Source organism: Glossina fuscipes, unplaced genomic scaffold, assembly GCF_014805625.2.
Source record: "Glossina fuscipes isolate IAEA_lab_2018 unplaced genomic scaffold, Yale_Gfus_2 1, whole genome shotgun sequence".
NCBI lineage: Eukaryota > Metazoa > Arthropoda > Insecta > Diptera > Glossinidae > Glossina > Glossina fuscipes.
The window spans coordinates 46071444-46088656 of record NW_023998415.1 but is presented as its reverse complement, the minus strand read 5'-3'; the positions used below and the strand labels follow the sequence as shown (position 1 = coordinate 46088656).

The 17213-nt window shown below is 31.6% G+C and overlaps 1 protein-coding gene across 1 annotated transcript; it reads left to right on the top strand.

Moving 5' to 3' along the window:
- The first annotated feature begins 3240 nt into the window (after positions 1-3240).
- LOC119631344 (protein extra-macrochaetae) lies at positions 3241-16961 on the top strand. The gene is made up of 2 exons (XM_038023463.1): positions 3241-4177; positions 16700-16961. The coding sequence occupies exons 1-2, from the start codon at positions 3428-3430 to the stop codon at positions 16739-16741; spliced, it is 792 nt and encodes a 263-aa protein (XP_037879391.1). The 5' UTR covers positions 3241-3427; the 3' UTR covers positions 16742-16961.
- The last annotated feature ends 252 nt before the right edge of the window (positions 16962-17213 follow it).

The window sequence follows — 17213 nt, the reverse complement described above, 5'->3', positions numbered from 1 at the left end:
CTCTTAAACTGATTCGTTTTCTATGTTAAAGAGTAGCTTTTGTAATGTCTTCCAATAGATTTCAGGGAATTAATGTATTTTTAATTGTTAAAGCGAAACCATTCTCATTACATAGCATATTTTAAGTAAAATTGTTATTTGTAAAGTGAAATTGATGATACATTAATTCGTACCCCTGTTTAACAGGGAACGCATCTGATCGTTAATAAACTCAATAGAACTATAAAGAAAAAGAAAATAATTAATAATAAATGATATTTCTGGTAACGATTTCTTTTTTCTTTTTTTTTTTTGTTTTTTCCTATAGTTTCTTAGGTAAACTTATTTTGTGGTTAGGAATTTTTACGAGTTTTATTTTTTATTTTAAACACGCGAAGATTAAGATTTCTGTTATTCGTCGAGAGCCAAAAATTGAAGATTATATGGGATAAAATCTTTAAATCGTAAAAAATTAGCGAAAACATTCCCGCGTTGAAACGAACAAATCGCTAATGATCTCATATTATGTTTAAGATGAAAGATTTCAAATGAATGATTTAAGGCATTTCTTATCATTTTTTATTTATTTATGTTTTTTTCGTTCTGACTGCAGCTATACAGAAAAATATCCTATATCCCTATGTCCTTCCTTATGCTTACGATTGTCATTTCACTACAATGCTTGCAAAATCTCAGTATCCGTTGCATTGCAAAGGTGATTAAGACACAAAAGTGTCTAAGTAGATAGCTTTTTCGTACACTTTTTTTTTTTTTTTTTATATTCCGCTTAAACAGTTACTTTGATCGTGATCTTTGAAGTAAGTTTCCATGATCTAGGTAAGTGTGGTTATTCAACAGGCCGAACGGCGCCTGCATGCATTGGGTCAAGTGAGCCTCGAAAGAAGAAAACAAATTTTTTATTTACATGTTGGCAGACCTATACAAATCCTATATAAAAATGTTATATTGTCGGTTCACAAACACAATTTAGTTGTAAAATACAAGTGCAATAGCAAAGAATATCTCCTATTATTATTGCTAAGTTAGTGCAGATGTATGTATGCATGCAACACCCAGAAGGACTTGAGCAAGGACTTGTCTAAGTTTGTCTGTGAGTCATGTTACCTTGTGCTCATCCTCACGTCGCAATTTGGTACACTAAGCTGCCTTGACATTAGGACGAACACTATTCGGTTCGAATGGTTCGGTTCGACTCCTTCGCATATAACACCTTATTTTAAAAAGCACTTATAACTATATTATGCGAAGTGATGTAGAGCAATTAGCGATTGGCCGAGTGCTGCTATCTATAGTTTAACAGCTATAGCAAAAGATTATAAATTAAAAATGGACTTTTACTCCATAGGATACGCGATAACGTCTTTGTGACGAACAGGTGAGAAGTGCAAAGAAAAACTGCTTCCTGATGAAATTTTTTTTGCGAGTTCCCTCAAAGGAAGCATACGTCCGTCCGTAGCAAGACGTACTCCCACCAGCTCTAAATGCATTAAAGACAAGAATTTCGACTCTGAAAAAGAAAAAAAATATGCGACTCTCTTACGCTATTCTTAGCTGAAAATTATGTATGCAGTTTAATGCAATTTCATCATCATTGAGGCTAAAGCAGCGTCTAGAATTCAGAAATGATTGGCATTGTGTGCAGATTAACTAAACTTGAAATTATTTCACTTTTTCCATCCAACGATTACTTGTGTTTTTTATTTACTTAGTTTTTTTTTTTTTGAAATTAAATGTTCTTTGGCAGAGTAATGTGTGATTTTCTTTGAATAAATTTATAAAATTTCTTTGTTTCTGCTTAAAGTTATTAGTTTATTTATCTTATAACAAAGAAAAAAGAAAAAAACCCCGATATCAAAATTCATAAGAGTTGTATGCAAATATATATATATATATATATATATATATATATATATAGGCAGATATTGAATAAGTGTTTACAGGTGTTGTATAATACATATAAATACACACATTCCTACATATATATATATATATATATATATATATACATTTATATATATATAAATATTTATATATTGTTGTTGCTTTTGTTTTCATCATTTAATTGTTAGAAGAAAGCATATGCTTGCCTTTAGGCCTATGATGCCTATGTAAGCAAGCATCTCCTATTTTTTATTTTTATTTTTTCTAAACAATAAAGCAATGAAATGTTCTCAACACTTTCTTTCATTAATTGATTGCAAAATCTTACTCTCACCCTGCACAAATTTACGCTCTACACAACAATTTTCATATAATTAAACTCTTGAAAATCTTTTATGCATACAAAGTGCGAATGAAAAAAACAAAAACGAAAAAAGTTTTAACAAAAAAAAAAGAAAAGAAAACACAAAAAACCCCCAGACGAAAAATATCCCAACAATTATTGGTTCCCACGAGTACTTGCTTAGGTTTTTTTCAATGCGCATAACCGCACATTCATCTGCACTAATGCTATTTTGCTTGTTAAACCGAAACAAATTATTTTTTAATTCTCTCTCTCTCTCGCTCGCTCTCTCTCTCTTCCTTTCTCTCTCCCCCTTTCACGCTCTTTCTCTCTCTCTCTCTCTCTCTATCAATCTATTACGGTTTCTATTATTCTCTGTCGTCTTTGATTGTTTCAATACTCTTGGTTATCAAATTCTCGCAATAGAAAGTAAACGAACGCGTGTAAAGAGTATTTTCTTATACTCAATGAAACAATAGGCGGAGTTAGGTCGTAGGTATAAAAACATGTGCTCTGAGCATGAAAAGTTCATAACGAGTTTGTTGCTCAAAGCGTATACAAGTTTGGAATTGAAGAATACTGTTTTGCACATGTGTGTGTCTCTGAGAATTTGTTTTAAATAAAAAGAAATTTAACAAAAAAAAAAAAAAAAGTTGTTTAATTAAACAAGAATAAGGAAAATATTTCAATTTTTCCTCGACTTAACACATCAAATAAGCATAAAAATATTTATAAAATTAACGGTCAAAAAGAAAATTATAATCCAAGAGCATTTTTCTCTTATAAACAAACGTTATGCATACTTGAAATTTTCTTTGGAAAACATCACAAAAAAAGCAAAAAAAGAAGAAAACATAACGAAAGAAGAAATTCATAAAGAAAATTTATTAAGTGGTTAAAGGTGCCAAAAGTTAATAATAATAATAATAATAATAATAAGAAGAAGAACAACAGTATTAATCTTTAAAAAAAAAAAAAATTATAAAAAACTTTCTTTATTTTTTTAACTTAAAATCCTCTATTTTTTTTTTAATTTTTTTTTTTTTTTTTTTTTTTTTTTTTGAAAAAGTGTTCCAATACAAACCAAAAACTACCATCACGGCTTTAAAATTATTTTAATTTTTTTTAATTAATAATAATAGTTGGGTTAAAAAAACAGCCGCCAAAATTCTACTCAAAGAACGTAAGGCCATCATTTCTAAAATGAAATCGCTAACGGCTGTCTGCCAAACTGGTGCCTCAATGCCAGCAATTAATCCGAACGGGCGTATTAATCGTCATCCGCCACATCGTGGCGATGGCGAAAATGCCGAAATGAAAATGTATTTATCAAAATTAAAGGATTTGGTACCGTTTATGCCTAAAAATCGTAAACTCTCCAAATTGGAAATAATACAACACGTTATCGATTATATATGCGATTTACAAACTGAATTGGAGACACATCCCGAAATTAATAATTTTGATGCTACAGCTGCTTTAAATTTTAATAATAACAACAACATCAACAACAACAATAATAATAATAATAGCAGCATGGAGAGAGTAATAAATGGAACATCAAGGCAGGACCATCAAAATGCTACAACTGGTGAAATTCAGCAACGTTTAAACGGCGATAGCCAACAACAACAGCAGCAGCAAACACAACAATCCTCGCAATTAATACAACAGCAATCTAGTCCGATTCAACAACAACAACAACAACAGCAACAACCACAACGTCAACCTTTAGTTGATCGTCAAACACCAAATACTATATTGCCTGCCGTCAATCAACGACAACAACAGCAACATCAGCAAATGTCATCAACGGCTTTATACTCAAATAATTCCTCCAATAGCAGTAGCTCGTACTCTTACTCCCCTAATGCAACGACCGCAACAGCAGCAGCAGCAGCTGCGGCCGTAGTAGCAGCAAATGTTACAACAACAGCATCAATTACTCAAGCGGTAAGCATTTTGAAACATTTGTAATAGTATTCGCTTAAATTCATTTCGATGATTTTTGCTTTTCCTTAAAGTGTTTTAAGAAAATAGAGACACGATGAAGTAAACGTTACGAGAACCTAAAGCAATTTTATTGGGTAAATGGGAAATTAGAAAGAAAATTTGATCGATTTGAAAATCGCTCATCTTCAAGTTGAAAGATAAAAAATTAATAAATTTTTAAAAATCGTTTCCTATACAAGCGCGTTTGAGAGATACCTCAAGTAGATCAGTAATGTTTCTGTAATCTAAAGTCTTCCTAAGTAATTTTAAAAATTCATAGCTCACTCCGTATATATATATATATATATATATATACTTGGGAGCATATTGATCCCATTTAGATTTGATCTATGGAATGAAAACCAAAAAGGTTTAGGTAAATTTTCAAATTACATTAACAGAAAGTATTAAACCGGCTTTAAAGCGTTATGTCGATCGGAGGAAACAAAACTATATGGACAGACGGTCGGACAAACATTATTAAAAGCAATTAGGATTTTTTTCTAATCGAGAAAATGGCACATGTCTCGTAAAGTGTCGCTCAGAAAAACAATTAAATGAGTGACAAAATAAGTAGAAAGTTAACTAATCATTAGCATTAATTTATATGAAAAGTTAATTTTTAACGCTAACTGCGAAATCTTCTTTTTTCACTTATATAAGTTAAGCGTCATATGGTTGTGGCTTTAAATAAGACAAGAAAAAGTTTTTCTTTTTTTTTTTTTTCTTTGCAAAAACCTATCATAAGCTAGACTTCTTTGATTTCCAGTGAAAAAGTAATAAAAAAAAGTCTTCATTTCACTTTTTCGCGGAATCAAAGTTAATGTATTTACTTTTCAATTGTACAAATGTTTTCGTTCATGTCCATATGTCCATATGTTCATTCTTTCTTCCGATAAAAGAGTTCCTAAAATCTACTTTCGCTAAGAAAGAAAACCGCGACACATTCCCAAGTGTCTGCCTGTAATACGGTCAAAAATGTGAAGCAATCGCGAAAAACTTTGAAACAAGACTGACTTGACTTGAGTTGGCTTGACTTGGATTGCAAAGGCATTGATTGATTGCGGAAATGAATTAAACAATCAATGTCCAAGTGGTGTTAGAAAGCAAATGTCTGCGCTATATATGTTGTCGTTGTGTGTGAGTTTTATTGTCATTCACGCTGTCACGCCTAAAAACATTTGGTGCTAACTGCCAATGCCGGATCTGACTATATGCGTGCATGCCTCGTGTAAGGTTCTTTCATCTCGAACTCTTTTTTCCGTTAACTGCTAAATGCTACTCTTCTTACTCTTTAATAATTCTCTATAGGTTTTTTTTTTTTTTTTTTTTTTTTTTTGGTAAAAAGTCGGATATCAAACAAGTCTGATTACTATCATCTGACACTTAGGCTACGAACACTTTGTATTAATGACCTTTGTTGTTTTTGTTTTTTTTTTTTCTTTAAAGACTCTTTCTCGCTAATTAATTACTTACTTGTGTTCGATCAAAATACGTATTTCGCCAATCGTGTGAATAAGCATTGATTGTGGACTTTGAACAGCGTCTCTGCACTTTATGCGGCCGGTCATGTACTTGCTAACCATGAAATCGCAGTTTTGTTTCCTTGTTCTTCTTCTTTTTCGTAAATATCCACGAATTATTTCCTTTTTTTAAGTCAACATCAGCTTACGCTGATAAAGATAAATGAGAAGAAATTATTTTTCGTTTATGAACAAACCACAACTCTATCGGACGATCACAAGCAGTTTGGGTTCTTTTGTTTTCTCCATTTTTGTTTCTTTTCATATTGACGGACACTTGCTTTCATATTGCTCGATTCGCATTACTTAATGACTTCTAGATAGATAGCTATCGACAAATCATAATACAATTTTTCGTCCAAGTTACTAAAGGTTGGATTAGATAAAAGCAATAATGGTCGACGTCGAACGCTGACCATGCATCAAGCAGGCGAAGCCGACCTGAGCCGTGCTAGAGGCCATTTCGAAAATTCTCAATGCATAACAGAGCAAGGGATGCCATTTTCCTTTGAACGGGTGCGGATTATCGAGAAGGAAGAGCAAAAGGACGCGGCCGCATCAGTGCTGCAACTTCACCGATAAAGTATTTACCATAGCTGCCATACATCATTTGTCAATTGTAATTAAAGTGTTTATCTATCGTTGTGACGCGATTTGACCCACAGTTCGCAGACCTGATAGTCTCTATTCTTATTGCATGCATTTCATGCATGGTGTAGGTGGAGAAGATTTCAAGTAAGCTGAGTTGACAGATCGACAAAAATTGATCAAACAACTTTGTTGGGAGAAGGCGCCCGATCATGTGAAGTCCAGTGCGAGGTCTATCTTAGACTTCGTTTTTTCAAACCTTTCACTGTTTAGCAGCAAGTTGCGGTTACGATAAGTTTTCGGCTTGAAAGAGATATTTACGATAGAATTTCCACGAGAGGAACACTTTAAAGGAAAGGGTGAAATTGTTTGACTTTTTGTACGGATTACAAAAGAAGAAAGGCAAGAACGCAAGTTGATCATAACAAGGAGGAGTTGATCTTGTTTTCGTTATAAGAGTTGATTTTCAAGTAATGTAGGATGGATTCATGCTTTAGTTTATTTGATTTTAGTTGCAGTGCTAAGGAGAACCTTCATGCGAATCGAAAGCGGACGATACTAGATGAGATGACGATATGCTTTTAGATCGTGCACGAAATTGTGTCACGAAAGGGCAGAATAATGTTTCGTTTATAAATGATTTTGCCGTCCAAAGATGCCCCAAAAAAATGCATCATCTTTGCTTCGAGCGCCAAGCTCTGTACAATAGATTTGTCATGATACGAAAAACGAGATCGATCGCCATGCATTGTTAGGAAGTGAGTGAAGCGTCTTATGTTAAAACAAATGCTTGCACATTAACGTATAGCAGAGTGAGGGAGATTTTCTCTCCCTTTTTTTTGCTTCTTCTTTAATATCAATATGAGCCTAAAGTAACTGCGAATATTAATAATAATACGAGTAGAATAGATTTTGGCGATTTTGATGTTAAGCTGAGCTTAAGGTGTTAGCGGATAACAGAAGAAGAAGATTTTGCAAATTCTTGCATACTTTTTTTTTGTTTTTTTTTTTTTTTTTAAATATATTTATTATTATCTCTTAATTTGTTATTTATACTTAGTTATCAGGCCAAATAATAATTTTTGCCTTGTTAATGAGAGTTTGCGTGTTCGCTTAATTTACAACAACGCGTAGTCATTGATTTTACTGCAAAGCAAAATAAAAACAAAATAAAAACAAAATAAAAATAAAAAAAATAAAAAAAAAAACAAAAACTGTATTTAAATGTAGGGCAATGTTAAGAATGAGGTATTTATCAACAAAAACAATAACAACAAAATATTACAAATAAAATTTATACTGACCTTTAAGACGAATCTCGAGTACCTATCTATTTTGTGCAACAACAAAGCATGGCAAAAGCAATAGATAGTAGACGCCTTACTTTTTTGGGAAGATCTCTACAAAATATTATTGAATATGTTAACGCTTTGCTTAAACGATTTATTCGAAGCATTGTGTCGTCCAATCGAACGAAAATTCATTATTAAATATTAAATAAAAGTGAAAGAATGAGTCCAAAGCATGCCAATAGACTCAATGAATGGCATTCATTTGTGAACAACAGGGAAGCTTCTTAACTGCATTAATAGGTCTTTAGTGTCCGCGATGAGAGCGTTCGAAGGTCAATAATTAACCCTTCATGTCCCGTACGATTATAAACAAATTACAAAACTTTGTTTGCCTTTCGTGTGCTGTTAGGGGTACAATGGATTTTTTTTGCATAAAATGTTTATTGCCTGAAACCAAAAAGAAAAAAACAAAAGTTTACATATCGGATGCGACTAAATACACATGAAACAAAGCATAAAATGAGGTCAAATTATTATGTTCGACAAAATAATATAATATTTTTTGTTGTTACATTTTAAGCACAATATAAAGTACAAATGGTTACGTGTATTAAATAATTTTGATTGTAAAATTAATTAATTAATTAATTAACAGAGATTACAGATAATTAAATATTCGAGACATGTAATGAACTGCAATACAACTGTTTAACAAACGTGAAAGCATACTTGAACGTAAGAAAATTGAAATGATTTGCTTCGAAGATCGATCGTAATCGCTTTTGTTAAGAGAAAATTTTATTTTTTAAATCTCAAATTTCTTAATACCTTTTCTAAAATTGCACGAGACAAACGATTTAATATCGCAAAAGTTCTTACACACGATCTCTTCTCTTTCTCTCTCTCTCTCTCTCGCATTAGTTGTTATGATTAAAAAATTACATTAAATTTGAAATTGTTTGTAGACACGACAACTAAATCGACACTTTTTCATTCGAGTTAAAGCGAATAATATTTCCCTTTACACGCGATAAATCCACATTGTGGACACTAAAGTCAAATCGAAAGCAATTAAACGACAACACTGTGCACGTAACATACTATGTAAGCTTAACTGTAATGCAAATGAAATGTAATCTACCTTAACCTAACAATTTAAAAGCACGACCATCACGATCGACTTATTACAAATAAGCAGAATAATCATAAAGTAAGCTATCAATCAGGGAGAGCTATATATATATATATATATAACGTTAAATAAGAGTCTTTCACATAGGATACGAAAAGAAAAGTTGCTTAAAATCAAGATTTTGATAGCAATAAATAAATCTCTTAAACACTTTATCGTAATTTGAGTAAAGTAAACAAGCAGAAGAAGAAGAAGTTAGCACTTTAATGATCAATAATCTGTTAATAATTTTTTTTTTACCGCCAACAGTCAATTGTTACGGTTATAATCAGTCATTTGTCTGTCAACCCACTTAACAACGAGAAGCGGGCAATTTTAGCTGAGCATAAAAAAGAAAAGAAAAGAAAAGGAATTTCGCGCGGCAGTCATAGCTGACGCCAAGTAGCATCTTTGGCCGAGCGGCCGATCGGTAATCTGTTAAGATACAACAAATAATTATCATATATATCACGGAGTAGTTTAACTTAATGCGAGGGCATGAACAAATGAATATCGCATCACAATTATTTCCTGTAATAAACTAATTAGTGAAATCGTTCGCTACATGCGAATTATCTTAAACAAGTCGTTAATAATAAGGAAGGAAATGTTGATAAAAAAAGATGTCGGTAGCAGCACAAGAGGCTTAACAATTTATGAAATGATTTAAAGAGTTGTTGGACTTAAAAAACACTAAAGTAATACATGTGACAACTAGAGATGGTATACGAATTGTTTTCCTTTTCCTTTTTCTTTTTGTTTTTGTTTTTGTCTTTTTGCGCAAAAATTATTTAACTAAAATATAAAGAACATGGCATAGTATGAAGTTGTTTAGTATACGTTGACAGTTAAAGTGGCCACGTAGACCGTATGAGGTAGATGTTAACTCATACAGACAGATCATCCACTTCACACTTATACACAGTCACATTTAACTTTATTCTTTCGTGTACGCTGTTCGAGACCGTAAGATAAAAAATGATCTGCTCCGATGTCTCCATTCTCTAGCTAAGTAATAGGGAATGAGTCAGCAAGCAGTGAGAGTTGTGTGTGATCACTTCTTTTTTTTTTTTTTTATAATAAAGCCGATATTTGAAGCTTTTATAGGTAACATGCTACGCCTTAAATAAATATATATTTTGTCATCTTTAGGCATAAACAAGTGTTGTTCGCATTTTCTCTTTCTTTTCTTCCGTCTGGCTTCGTCTGTGCGGTAAAACTACAGCACATATTATTATATGTATATGTATATATATATATATATATATATATATTGTAATGCTTTCTGTTTGTTTGATTGTAATATACCTAGAATTCGTTTTTGATTTACTTTTGCTTTTACTTAATGGTTGTTGTGTTGTGTTCCTTTTGTCATTTTTTTTTTTTTGGTTTAATTTGTTTTTTTTTTTCTTATTGTTGTTGTTGTTGTTGCTGGTTTTTTTTTTTTTTTAATTTCACATTTTATGAACACCTGCAAATACTTAAAATTTATTTTCATTTTGTATTTTATATATACAGGCATATATATGTATATATAAGTCAACAAAAATATACAGATATATATTTATATATATATATATATATATATATATATCTATATACATGTTGTAGTTTTTTTTATTTAATTTATTTTTTATATGGTAGAAAAGTAGCATCGCATCACACACGCAACTAAACAGAAAAAAAAAAAAAAAACATTTTTTTAAGCAAAATATCAGAAAAATAAATGAAAAAATAATAATAAAACTAAAGTTAGTCGACAACAGCGACAGTAAGCAGAAACCAACAAAAAAAAAAAAAAAAAAAAACCATAACAACAATAAAAACAACTACGGCAATAGCAACACGGTCATTTAATAATAAACAAAATGTGATAACAATAACAAGATATTCGTTTAAAACAAAATCGCAGATCTTCACTCGTTTCATTTACTAACTAGAGAAGCGACTAAACGAAAGCATTTATTTAAGTTAAGTGGACGTAAGACCTTAAGGGGTTCTCAATAAAATCCTTCAATCACACTATGTGTGTATATGCGAAACAAAAAGAGACAAATGCATAATGTGTCTGAAATTTTGCTCGTTGGCTCGTTGGCTCGGCTGCTCGTTTAAAAACTAACCCCTTTTGAATGTATCTGGTTTTTAGAAAATTTAACTTGACTTGAACTTACTCTTGTAAAGAAGAATTAATTATATAAAATTAGGCAAAGTGAAATTTGCATAAAATTTTATGATGCGTTTCTCTAAATAGATTTTTTTTTTTTTTTTTTTTTTTTTTTTTTTTAAGAAACTATTATATATATTATAGACGGAAAAAGTTTATTCGATATTCGAGTTTTAAACTCAATGGATGAGGATGGAAATGATTTCGGTTTGGTTAAACGATCGTAAAATGGCGTCGACAGGGCCATCATGCTAGCATAAATTTGGTATAGTTCACGGTTAGACTACGAGATTTTGAAAAAACATGATTAAATTTTCTATCCTTCAAGTTAATCGCAGAATTATGAAAATCGGTTTAGTTTCTAATTCCTTCTTTCCGCCCTTTCTAGCCCTTTCTATTACTATGTGCAAATCTGTCATCGTAACCCATGAAAGCGTAGAATTGAAACTAGAACTTGGGAAGAGGAATAGAGTGCGGGAGCAGATTGATTGGTGTATACCTTGACCGATCAACTATTTACTATAGTAGCAGCCATATGTAAATCGCTAATTAAAGTACGATCTGCTGGAGTTTAGAAGAATTCAACCCAAGTTGGTGGTGATGGCTTCTTATCTGTTACGCAATTCTTGAGATATGAACTTAATAAGCAAAGGGATATTATTAAACAAGTTTTCTTGAGACGTCGATATAAAAAATCGAGAAATAAATGGATTGTAAATTGCTTAAATGGCAATCGAGTATCGCAACGAAGTTCAAGTGTATCAATTAACAGAGGAATAAATTGAGAAGCGACAAGCGATCGTAATTCGACTTGATGTCGAAATTCGAAAACTTACTCTAGTTAAATGTGAAGGTCTCCTTTTCTTTTTTTTTTAATTACCAAGTAGAGCCCATTTTGATCGGTTGTGATTAACAAAATAATTATGCGAACTTGAATGAAGTAATTAACAATTCGATTAAACGAATGAATAAACAGTTAGTCAACAGCGAGCGAGATCGTTGGATCGATCATGTGAAAGGTTTTTAAATGGAACGCAGACTCGATTTTCATTCACGGCAGCGAACAGGGTAGCGATAGGAATTTAATCAATTTAACGATAAAGATTTTTGTTTATTTTAAAGTTCAAGTTCATCAAGTGCTTTCATTTATTCATAAATACACTGCAATAGTAAATTCCTATTAGTTTAAAAGGTTAGAAAGATTACGCGAACCCATATAGGCGAATAGATCGAACGAATGCGTTATGTCTATATTAGTCGAGAGTGAAATAGCTCTCAATCAATCATTGTAAGGCCGAGTTAGCTTAGAAATTCGCAGCATCTATTGATCATTTAAACGCAAGATCATTGATTGATTGAGCCGAGCAATATAATTCGATTTTGGTCAATCGTGCAAGAAACAGCACCCGCTTGAACTTAATTGCAATAATTTAAGCTTACATTATGTGAATGGAAATATCGTGAAAGAGTGATTGGCATGAAATGGTTTACGTCAAAATTTTGAATCGATTAAAAAAACCGTTTACTTTTAATTCAGAATGAAAGCGATAGGTATGTGATTGAAGAAACTTACAATTACACTAACAAAACGCAAAAATTCCGATGCGAATGTGCAAATATTTTTTCCACTATCATGATTTCAGTAAGATCGTTTAACAATTTAAAAAAAAAAAAAAAAAATAAAAAAAAAAACACTCTTAAAAACATTCCATCAAGCGAAAACAGAAGTTTAACCGCCTCAGGCCTACATAACCTGTCTCGCACTTCAACATATGTGGTCAGTGTTTTTATTTATTTATTTATTTATTTATTTATTTTTTTTCTATTTACATACTTAAAAAATTCATAAAAAAATCCAAATTAAATTTAAAGACATGTGCGTACGTACTCGCTACGCCTACTTATGCCGGCTTAGCTGTTATTTTGATGTGTTTGTGCTTCGACTACATACGTATCTATCCATCCATTTCTACGACTTGTCTTTCATTCATCCATTTAGTTCTTTATGATGTGTTTATAAGTTGTAATATAGTTTATTTCACTTTTTATATATGTGCATGTGTATGTGTGTGTGGACATGTTTCGATTAGTTTCTTATTGTTAATGGCCTGTGCATATGCATGCGTGTATGCAGAAGTTTGTAAATATATGAATAATATATATATACATATATATGCGTGTATGTGTTTATGTAAGTGTGCGTATTTAAGTGTGTGCTTTGTGAGGCAATAATCATAAAAAATCGGTGTACCATCTCATGTCATTTTCCAGTTATATTATTAATAAATCTCTTGTCTTCTTTTAGAAATTGTTGTTGGAGTTGTTTTTGTTTTTTTTTTTTTTCTGTTTTTATACATAAATCCGGTTTTATTGTTCACCTATAATTTTTTTTGTTAATTAAAAAAAGTTTTAATTTTATTATTAATGTCAAATCTGGTTTTTTTGGTGTTTTTTTTTTTTTGTCCGTTGCTTTTTTCCCTACATATGTGTCATCCAAATTAGCCTGGGGAAGGGGAAAAAAACAGGTGTATAAGGAATAAATTTAGTTGAATAAGATTGAAAAAAAAACAAAAAAAAAAAATAAACTTCAAAATTATTATATAAGCGCTGATCGTGTAATACGATCCATCAAAATGTGTGTTTTTTTCTTGTTTTTTAGATTTACTTCACAAAATTCAAGTTTAGGACTTTGCTTGAGTTGCGGTTAAAAAGTACCTTACCGTGCTATTTCATTATGCTCAGGTGTTTCCTTGTAATCTTTATAGCAATTATATCCAATTTGTCCAAAAATATACGCTACGCTGGCACTCTATATTCCCTAGAGATATTCCTAGGCCTTTAACAATGAAATCTCATCCTATTTCTACTGATTCAATGATAATTTAAAAGCTTAGTAGATAAGAAGCGTCAACTATTAAGTCGGCATAGACGGGTTCAATTCTCAGTGCGGGAATCCGCACTTTAATTGGCGATTGACCTATGGCCATAACTATTAAGAATACTCGAATTTGTGAAAGCATAAAACTTATCAATATTAGGCCATACATCTCGTAAGCGGCAACCACACTCTCTCCTCCTTTCCACGTTTCTTTCTCCTTGAACTTCACCCTGTTATCAATATAAATGAGTGAGTCGCAGTTTCCTATAAAAATTTCGTATAGGTTCAAATATTTTTTTTATCGATTATAGTAGATATGTATACATATAGACATATAGTACATATATATATATATATGTATTTGCAACGAAAATTAGACAAAACAATTCTTCCTTTAAGCAAATTAACGATTTCTTCACGAACAGTAAGAGTATAATGGGTTTGTAAAATTAAAAAAAGACAACAACAACAACAACAACAACAACATATACCAAAATCAAGATCTGCATTTTTTCGATGGTGGATCGTTTCTAAATTACGCCTGAATTTCGATTGTTCTTATATATACATATATATACACATTAGGTGTTTGCAAAAATATTGATCACTTTTTCACGTGCAAAAGGCATTTATTAAGAAAAATTGGTATAACGTATATTAATCAAAGTAGTAGTTTCCATCATTGCCTACAACGGTTTACAATATTTTTGGCAGGATGGCGAGATCACGTTGAAAGAACTCATATGGGTTTGGTGGCGATACATCCATCGACCCATTTTCGCAGTTCTTCATATTTGCGAACCCGCGTGCCAGCCAAGCTATGCTGCACCGATCCGAAAAAGTGGTAATCACGGAGCGTCGCGTCTGATGAGTACACTGCATGTGGCATAACTTTCCATTCGAGCTGCAATAGTGTATCCTGGCCAACTTTTGCAACAAGTGGGCAAAGAGAAGCATTTTCAGTCAATTTGCAAGGCAGATGTCTTCCCTCCTTTTGCACTTCGCATGTAAACGTCTAAAAAGAGTTGATTCGTCAACTGCTAAGCTGTTCGAAAGTCCTTCGAAGGTTTGTGCTGGCTTGCAATTCAGAGCCCTCCAGGGTGTCTTTTCTCATTGAACGAAAACCGATAATTGGGATATGACGGGTGCAGCGTCACCATAAGCTAATGAATGTGTTCGCCAGCATATATATCTGGAAATCAGACAACAACAACAACAAAAATGTATGACGAAAATGCAATTTTAAGGGTTCCATGATTAGGGTCGGCGTACGCTGAATAAATCGATGATATTACATGGAAAAGTGTTATTTTGTGTAGATCAAAGTCAAAATGATCGAATTCGACGATTATGTGCCCTGGTACTTCCCAGTTCTTTATCATTTTTACTTGTAAAAGTCGCTGATCAAAAGTTTTGCAAACACTTAATATATATATATATATATTGATTGTGTGTATGTGTATGTGTATTTCTGGCTAAAGCGATTCGAATGGTTTAAATGAAAGTTAATTCATAATGATTCGGACCACGGTTAGGGTACTTCAATATACGATAAAAAGCTTTTTACAAATCAAGTTTCTCTCGCTTCGCCGTTCTCTTAGTGTATTTGATGAATGGACGACGAGACAGAACAAGCTACGCATCATTCGGCTCATGTCCAAAAATCTTATTTAGATTTTATTTTCCTATAAGATTTTTGTTATTTATATGAAAATTCAATAAAAAGAAATTAAAAATAAATTAATTTATTTAAAATTAGATTTAAAGATATTAACAACAACAACAATTAGAAATTAGACGCCATTTAACTTTTCTTTTTTTTTTATTTTGTTTTGTTTTGTTTATTTTCCGTTTCATTGTAAGCGCCATTAATTCGTCTTAACAAACAATAACAACAACAATAATCTCGACAAACGAAAGAACTTTGTATTGCATTTAGTTGGCGCAGGTTTTGTTTAGCAGGCAACTGCAAAATTTAATTTTCTTTATAAAAAAAAAAAAAAATGAAAAAAAAAAAAACAAAAACAAAAAACATTAAGAAACTCATCAACAAATGACAACAACAAATTCAATATTACATATGTATATACATATCCATATACATATACAGAGAATGTATGTAAAAACTTTACTACAAATAATAGCGAATGACTATGAAATCGACAACAGCAACAATAACACACTAACAATAAAACATGTGAGATCAAAATTGTGATAATTGTTTAGCGAAATTGAACACGTGCAAGAGCAGCAAAATGAATAGGGTTTTATTGACATCGCTCCCGGAAAGAAGATGAAAAAAAAAAAATATATATATATATATATAAAAATATCGAATAGAATAGAATTTATGAGTTGTGTATGTTTTTTTGTATGTATGTATGCATGCATGTATGTACATATGAGCGAAATGACCACAACGAACAATCGGTTATTATTGCATTAATATTTTTCTCGTAAAATTGACCAATTTTGAGGTTATGTCTGATCCTCTCAATTAGCCAGTGCTACTACTTATACGATATCGATACTTTATCTCTCAACGATCTCCAGCTTAGCTAGATTTGTTTACGATTTGCCTTTGGATTAGTGTACCTTGCTTGCCCATTGCCAGAGAAAGATCGACCATTGTTTCTTTGATAATTTTCGTTAAAGACTTTGCGCATAATTTAAAAGATGTTTCTCTGAAATATTGTTCTGCTTCTTTTTTTTTTTAATTAAAAATGTTTTTTTTGAAAAATTTCTTCAATTAATGAATAGATTTCTATTTTCTTGAAATTTTGAAAGCAAAAATTTTATTTAATTATGAATTTATGTAATTTTTAAAATAATTTTCATTTTATATATTTCTTTAAATATTTTTATAGTTAACTCATGAAAAAGAACACAATAGCAGGCCGTTGTGTTAGACAGACGGTTAATATTGCGGTTAACGATAAGTATGATGATGATGATGATGATGATGATGATGATAACGATGATAATGGTGATGATTATGATGATGATGATAAAAGCGATGATTAAAGGATGATGATGATGATAATGATAATAATGAGTGACGAGTGATGCAAGAGAAGATGACAAAGGTAAAAAGTAAAACAAGAAAAAAAAAAAGCAAAAAAAAGAAAACAAAAAAAAAAAAAAAAAAACAACGCCTCACACTGATAAATAAACAATGAATTACTTATATTAAACTCCCGATATTTCTCTTTCTTTGTCTTCTTCGCAAAAGCTATTGTCTGCTTAGCTATCGCGAAAAGCAAATTAAAGCGAGAAAACAACCAAGCGAGCAAGCGAACGGCTAGGCAGGCGGGCAAATAGCTTTTTGCTTCGAAGCGCAATTTTATTTAGTGTTTAAGGCATTTTTAAAGGTATAAATTA